Source organism: Lactuca saligna, chromosome 3 (genome assembly GCF_052625555.1).
Source record: "Lactuca saligna cultivar CGN05327 chromosome 3, ASM5262555v1, whole genome shotgun sequence".
NCBI lineage: Eukaryota > Viridiplantae > Streptophyta > Magnoliopsida > Asterales > Asteraceae > Lactuca > Lactuca saligna.
Window position 1 is genome coordinate 56,527,769 of NC_136419.1, and position 8,275 is coordinate 56,536,043.

Below are 8,275 nucleotides of genomic sequence, written 5' to 3' on the forward strand. Positions count from 1 at the left end.
GATTTAAGTATACTATGTTGGTGATTTGTTATCATCAATGTTATTTAAGTGTAATATGATTACTTTGTTGACTAAAAATGATCTTGATAAATATTAAACAAGTAAGGAAGGTGTGGAGTACACACTTATTTAAGTTTGATCAAGTATCAAAGTATACTATCATTTAGGGGCGAAGCCCCTGAACGAACAGGGGTCCGGGGGCAGCACCCCTGGGAGCGGGGTCCAAGGGGCGGCAGCCCCTGGCGTGGTCCAAGGGGTAGAGCCCCTGGCTGGGGTCGACTTTGCCGTATTAAAAATGCATCATAAAATTCAAATTTTGAATATTTGATGCGGTTTTGACTTTGCATTAATCCTTATACAAAACCCGGATTTATAACAGTTTTTACTGTTGAGAAAAATTATTATATGACAAGTTTGACAGTTTTTCAGATAAGGAAGGTTTATAACCAATTTTAGTCACTTTTCTGGTACTCACGAAAATTACACCATCTCATTCTCTCTTTCTTTTCTTTCTGATTTTATCTGAGTCTTATCCAATTGAGGATTTGGGAGTACCACCCAAATACTTCGATTTGAAAGTGATTATCACGATTCTCAGATTTCCAAGTGTCACTAAACCATATTTCTAACAAAAATCGAAGTATTCTGTGATCATGGCAAGTGGTGATTCTGTGAAGGAAATGACAAGTAAGTTTGAAAAACTGAACAAGTTTGAAGGGCAAGATTTTCGTAGATGGCAAAAGAAGATGAAGTTTCTCCTTACCACTCTGAAAGTGGTGTATGTTCTGAGTACACCCATGCCAGTCTTACCAGAATCTGTTGAAGATGAACCTTTGGAGGCAACAAGAAGAAGATCAAAGTGGGAACATGATGATTACATATGTCGTGGTCGTATTCTCAATGGTATGCCTGACTCTCTTTTTGATATCTATCAAAATTTCGAATCTGCAAAAGAACTGTGGGATTCTTTTGAATCCAAGTACATGGCTAAAGATGCTTCTAGTAAGAAGTTTTTTTGTTAGTATTATGGGTTACAAGATGATTGACTCCAGGCCTGTTATGGAACAATTCCATGAAATGTTAAGGATTTTGGGACAGTTTACTCAACACAATCTGAAAATGGATGAAGCCATTTCTGTGGTTGTGATCATTGACAAACTGCCACCTTCCTGGAAGGATTTTAAACACAATCTAAAACATAACAAAGAGGAATTGACTTTGACTCAACTTGGAAGCCATTTAAGGATTGAAGAGTCCATAAGGACTCAAGAACTTGATAACAATCCTAAAGGCAAGAACCAAGTTGGTTCCTCTTATGTGAACATGGTGGAAGGAGAAAGTTCAAAGAATCCCAAGAAGTCTAATGGAAAAAGGAAGTTTAAAGGAAAGGATGACAAGTCTTCCAACAAGAAGGCTAAATTGGTTTGTTGGAATTGTAACAAACCGGGTCACTTCAAGAAAGATTGTCGTCTTCGCAAAGTGAATAAGGATGGTGCTGGACCAAGTAGATCCAAGGATCTAGAAAAGCAACAAGGTTAGATTTCTGTTTCGTTGCAGAATTCTAAATATATTTAGAATTATATTTCTGTGATTTCTGAAGCATTTTATGTGCAGGGTGATAAAGTTGCGTGGTGGGTTGATTCGGGAGCCACAAGTTATGTTTGCAAAGATCTATATTGGTTCAAGGGCTTTCAACCAATTGAAGATGGATCTGTTGTGAAGATGGGAAATGTTGCAACTGAACCAATCAAGTGCATAGGATCTGTTTTACTTACTTTTACTTCTGGGAAATGTTTGTGTTTGAACAATGTTTTATATGTTCCAGGGATTCATAAGAATCTCGTGTTTGAAATTGTATTAAATAATTGTGGTTACAAACAAGTGTTAGAAAGTGACGAGTATATCTTGTCAAGACATGGTTCTTTTATAGGATTTGGCTATATATGTAATGGAATGATTAGGCTTAATATTAATTGTCCTTCTAGTGATAATTCTGTTTGCATGGCTTCTAGTAGTACTAGCAATAATTTTCATAAATCTGAATTATGACATGCTAGACTAGGACACATTCATTACAAGAGATTAAAAGACATGTATAAAATGAGTTTAATTCCTGCTTTTGATATGTAAAATAATGAAAAATGTAAAACATGCATGCTAACTAAAATCACTAGACAACCTTTCAAAGATGTTGTTAGGGAAAGCAAGGTGTTGGATCTTATACATAGTGATTTATGTGATTTCCATGCAACACCTTCCCTTGGAAACAAGAAGTATGTTATTAATTTTATTGATGATGCATCTAGATATTGTTATATCTATTTGCTACATTCTAAGGATGAAGCACTTGATAAATTTAAAATTTATAAACAACAAGTTAAGCTTCATAAAAATGAATTAATAAAAGTATTGCGTACTGATAGAGGTGGTGAGTATTATGATCCAGTTTATTTTGAATCAACTGGAATAATACATCAAACCACAACTCCATATACACCACAACAAAATGGTGTAGCTGAAAGGAAGAATATGACTTTGAAATAAATGGTTAATTCCATGTTGTCATATTCTGGTTTAAGTGAAGGGTTTTGGGGTGAGGCAATGTTAATTGCATGTTACATCTTAAATAGAACTCCAAATAAAAGGAGTAAGAATACTCCTTATGAACTTTGGTATAAAAAGGTACCAAATTTGAGTTATCTCAAAGTTTGGGGTTGTAGAGAAGTTGTAAAGCTCACTAAACCCAAAAGGAAAACATTAGGTGAGAGAGGTATAGATTGTATCTTTATTGGAAATGTTGAGCATTCCAAAGCATATAGATTCTATGTTTTAGAATCTAATAACTCTATGTCTGTAAACACAGTGCTAGAGTCAAGAGATGTTATCTTTGATGAAGAAAGATTTACATCTATACCTAGACCAAGGGACATGATTCATCAATCTTCTAGCAAGAGTACTACTCAAGCTGAAGATGTTTCTGGTGGTGCAAGTTCTGTACCTGAACCTAGGAAAAGCACCAGAGCTAGAAAATCTAAGTCTTTCGTATCTGATTTTCAACTATATTTAGTTGAAGGAACAAGGAATGAGACTATTTCTCAACATCAATATTGTTTTAATATTGAAGAGGATCCAAAGACTTTCAGTGAAGCTATGGATTCTAAGGATATTCATTTTTGGAAAGAGGCAATTCATGATGAGATTGATTCTATCATGCGTAACAATACTTAGGTATTGGCTGATCTACCTCCTGGTTGCAAGGCATTAGGATGTAAATGGATCCTCAAAATAAAAATGAAGGTGGATGGCACAATTGATAAGTATAAAGCCAGATTGGTTATCCAAGGCTTTAGACAAAAGGAAGGCATGATTTCTTTGATACTTATGCTCCTGTTGCCAAAATTTCTACTATTAGATTATTATTAGCTCTTGCAGCTATACATAATCTTGTGATTCACCAAATGGATGTGAAAACTACATTCTTGAATGGTGACTTGGATGAGGAAATATATATGAAACAACCTGAAGGGTTTGTGATGCCTGGAAATGAACATAAAGTGTGCAAGTTGAAGAAATCATTATATGGTTTGAAACAAACACCAAAACAATGGCATCAAAAGTTTGATGATGTTGTCTTGTCTAATGGTTTTGCATTAAACCAAGCTGACAAATGTGTATATAGCAAATTTGATACTTGTGGTAAAGGAGTCATGATTTGCTTATATGTAGATGATATGTTGATTTTTGGTACTGATTTAGAAGAACTTGATAAAACCAAGAAATTCTTATCATCTAGTTTTGATATGAAAGACATGGGGGAGGTTGAGGTAATTCTTGGTATAAGAATTAGAAAAGGAAACAATGGGATTTCAATTTCTCAATCTCATTATATTGAGAAGATATTGAAAAAGTTTAACTTTGAGAATTGTTCTCCTGTTAGCACTCCTATAGATCCTAATCTTAAGCTTCTACCTAATAAAGGATCTCCAGTGTCTCAACTAGAATACTCAAGGGCTATTGGTTGTCTGATGTATGCCATGATTAGTAAATGGGTAAATGAAATATGAATAAAGAATAAGGATTATATGTATAAAAAATAAAAGTATATTCACCATTCAGTATATATTAAATCATTAAATGATCATTAAAAAAAAGCTCTCCAATGACATTGAATTGAATGATGATAAGTGGTCAAGTAAATAGTAATAACATATAAAAAAATCTCAAATTGGAGATGTTCTTAGTATGAGCGACTTCGAATCAAAGATCTGTTAAATTCTCTTTGTGACCATGATGAACATTCCTTGCATCTTCTTCCATTATTCTTCTATATTAAATTGTTAAGCAATCAAGCAATCAAATAAAACAATAAAAACGATACAAAGATTTAATCGTGACTCGGTCAATGTGAACTATTCCACGGACATGAACCAAATATATATATTCTTTATTCAACTGTTTCAAGTGATACACCGAGAGCTCTAATTATGAATATCCATAACCGTAAAAAACCTAGCAGCTATAGGGTCGAGTCGATATCTTACAAGTATTTTCACTTTGATCGAGTTGGGTTGTAAATCCAATTAGACTGCTAATTCCAAGTTACACTTTAACAATTGTCCACCTTGACTTGAATTCTCTTTAACCATTAAGGATTTTTAAGAGTCATATCCTTCCTGTTAGTTTGTGTTGAATGTATTTAACTCATTCAAACATTTACAAAGTCCAAGCAATGTTTGAAATTATCTATTGGTAGCATGACTAGCATCTTTGATAACCTATTTGTGGGGTTCTCTTCGGTAACTGTTTTTTAATAGAGAACATGTCTTCTTTGAGAACATCACGAATAAAGTTTATCCATGCATAAATATGCTTTGTCTTCGGATGATAGACTTGATTGTTTTCCAAACTCAACACATCATGATTATTACAATACAAAGTAGGTATCTCGACCTTTGACTTTTAATTAAACAGTGTAGCCATATTTACTCTTTAGTCTTATCAGTCATTGGCATGTATTTCATTAGGTTCTCCGGTTATTTGAAAAACCCTATCAAAAACTGTTATGTTTTGTTCTCTCTACCAGGATTCTAATGAATCTTACGAAGCCAAATGTTATTCTCACCGCATTCCTTTTTCTTGCTATGTACACATCTACGATGTACACGTTCTCGTAAATGTGAAACGTCTTCCACAATTCAAATACTCTAATCCAAAAAATTGGTAAAGAATGCTTCCCTCTCGAGGAGTCCTCCTACAAACGAAAAGAGTGCTTCCTTTAGCCCTCCTAATTTACCTATTGTCCTCTCATCTCTATTCTGTAGTAGCCTCCTCAATGAGATATACCAACTAAGAACATCTCCAATTTGAGATTTTTTTATATGTTGTTACTATTTACATGACCACTTATCATCATTCAATTCAATGTCATTGGAAAGCTTTTTTTAATGATCATTTAATAATTTAATATATACTGAATGGTGAATATATTTTTATGTTTTATACATATAACCCTTCTTCTTTATTCATATTTCATTTACCCATTTAATTATATTTTATAATTAAATATTTGATATTTTTTATTAATTAATTATTTCTAGTAAATATTTAATGACATTTTATTTATGAAATATAAATTTTATTATGTTTATATATTTTTTCAACTTATTTTTATAACTATAACATAATAGTTATTTGTATTTTATGTGTATAAATAAAGACTCCATAAATTTGTATTTATACTTTTGTCTTAAAATATAATTTGTGTTTAAAAAGAGAAGACTAATTAAATGACGTGTTTTATAAAACAATTAAGATTGATAACGATAAACGAGATAAAATTATAAACAAATAAAATATTTCTACGATATTAACCATTGGAGATTTCGGTTAAAATTAATAGATTGATCATGAGGTGACAATAATTTGAGTAACAACACGATCAACAAGTGATCATACTAAATTATTATACTCAAAATAATGTCACGTACGTTGATAGCATATGGCAATTCAATAGCTTATTTGAATAAAAATTTCTCTTAGCATTGTCAATTATCCAAATGGTAAAATCCAAGATGGCCGTCGGTATATCTATAATTCTATATCCATGTTTATTTTAGATTTTTAGTGCATACGTGAAGCTAACAAACTTATCACATTAACGACATAATATTTAATAGATCTTGCAGTCGAGCTAGGTGAGTTATCACCGGACCTCATCAAACATGCATGAAGACAAACAGAACTATATTTGACCTTAAAGGACCAGGAATACAAAAACAGAGAAACCATGGAATATCAATCAAGTGTTCACGAAATCATATAGATGAGGCACATTTTAGTAGAAACTCAAAACTATTTGCATGTAGCAACCAAGACTCTTCTTGGAGCAAGAGATGGCCTTCTTCCATGGAGAGTAGCATAATTGTCAAGAAACAGCACATCTCCCTTCTCCCACTTGAATTGAATGCTTTCATCCTCAATTATCTCTTCGCATCTCTTCACTATGTTCTCTGGTATCTCAGTCCCATCAGCCATCATCGCTGAGCTAAGCTCCTTCCCATGCATCCCCACCATTGTATTGAACCACATTCGCCTCCCTTTCCTTCCCTCAAAAACTTTGGTCAATGCTCTTGGACCTAAAATCGTTTTCACACCACCGTTTTCCAGCCATTCAACGTCCATCCCTAGAGCCCTTGCCCTATATCATGTCAAGATCATTAGAATCAATTTGTTTGATTCAAAATAATATGAAAACTGAATTGTATTTCTATACCTTCTTTCAGCTTCTTCTTTGTCTGGTGTTCCTAAAGCATCTTGCCAACCTCGACCTCTCATGGAGGTGGTATTGTCATTGCTGAGAGCTGTGAATGTGTATTTCAATCCCTTGGCTTCAACTTCCTCCACAAATTCAGGGAACTCCTCCATCATTCGTTCAGTGACTTTGAAGCTTGGAACAAATGGCGTCTCTCCACCCTCTGGTGGTGGGATCTCACAGAAAAGTATCACCGCTTTCGGGAATTCTTTTATCTGTTTATATCATTAGTTAGTAAGCTCAATAACATATTCTATAAACACAATCATAAAGATATTTAAGAGTTAATACACATGGTTACTTAACACGACATATATGAAGTGGTTTGACATACCAAAACCATTTCATGATGGTAGTAAATGAATTCAGAGAGAGGGCCTTCATTAGCAGTCCAAATTCTCTTGTGGATATGTGTTCGTGGGGCAGGCCCCATATAACGTATATCTTCCCAATCACATGTTTCCACAATGTCATTGAAATCAACTGCATTCTTCACATCGAATCCTCGAAAAAGAACAGCACTATTCTTCACAAGCATCTCTTCGAACCATTCTTTGTTGTTCTTTAGAGCTACCAGTAACGATTCTATCCCGTTTTTGCTTGGAACTGGAGGTGTAAGCACCAATGGCAAGGTTTCTCCATCTACTAGCTTTTCACCTTCACATTTCCCTACCTTAAATTCTTTGCAATTATATTCCATTTTCCCACTCAGCTTCAAAATGAAAAAGAGATGAAGCAGGAGGGACTGTATATATAGCCACAATGACGGAACTACTTATGACCTTTCCCATTATAAGTAGACCTTAAAAAAATCCCACCTATTCAAGAAGATGTCCCTATCAAAGATACCTATATAAAAGAAAAGATATTGATCATATCAAAGATACCGATTTGTCTTTTTAGCTGAAATTTTAAAACACTTTGTATTGGTTCTTATTGTCTTATTTCATTGGCTTGAGGATAAATTTTCTGTTAGATGTTGATTTACAAGTAAAGAGAACGATTTAATATATAGGTGTTTCTGAAAAGAAAGAAAGAATCCAATATCGGTACAAAAATACTCTAGAGTGTATTCCAAAGAAAAGTTTGAAAAAGATGCCTAATCCACATTGCATGTATCAATAATTTTGTATGTTTTTTGAGACACTATTGATTACATCGACTACTCTTTGTTTGACACCACAAATTGCCAATTCCTTTTCTTTTTGTTTCTATCTTACCACTAACTTTACATCAATTGGTTTTTGGCTTAACGGTAAGGTATGATCCTTTCATTTAAGAGGTCATGTATTCAAATCTTATATGAAAGATAGATGATACTTGGGAGTACATTAACCAAAGGACTTATATATATGGGAAAATGATACAAATGCCCTACGAATTTTCTAGGGTTGACCATTTGAGTCCTTAAACTTATTCGGTGTTTTATGAGGGAACGAAGTAGTGGGGAACCTGTCTTTTTAA

The 8,275-nt window shown here is 33.7% G+C and overlaps 1 protein-coding gene across 1 annotated transcript; it reads right to left on the reverse strand.

Moving 5' to 3' along the window:
* Window positions 1–6,351: 6,351 nt before the first annotated feature.
* Window positions 6,352–7,511, reverse strand: LOC145033686 (clavaminate synthase-like protein At3g21360). Its single transcript, XM_078982250.1, has 3 exons — window positions 7,146–7,511; window positions 6,773–7,026; window positions 6,352–6,697 (listed from the first exon to the last, which is right to left on the reverse strand). Exons 1-3 carry the CDS (start codon window positions 7,509–7,511, stop codon window positions 6,352–6,354), a joined length of 966 nt encoding a protein of 321 aa, XP_078838376.1.
* Window positions 7,512–8,275: the final 764 nt, after the last annotated feature.

Bases quoted from the DNA above. Each gene is read 5' to 3' on its own strand.
- LOC145033686 (XM_078982250.1), bottom strand. From the start codon at position 7,511: ATGGAATATAATTGCAAAGAATTTAAGGTAGGGAAATGTGAAGGTGAA. The intron at 7,027-7,145 runs GTATGTCAAACC...TGATATAAACAG, and splicing joins ACCATCATGAAATGGTTTTG to ATAAAAGAATTCCCGAAAGC. The intron at 6,698-6,772 runs GTATAGAAATAC...GACATGATATAG, and splicing joins AAAGAAGAAGCTGAAAGAAG to GGCAAGGGCTCTAGGGATGG.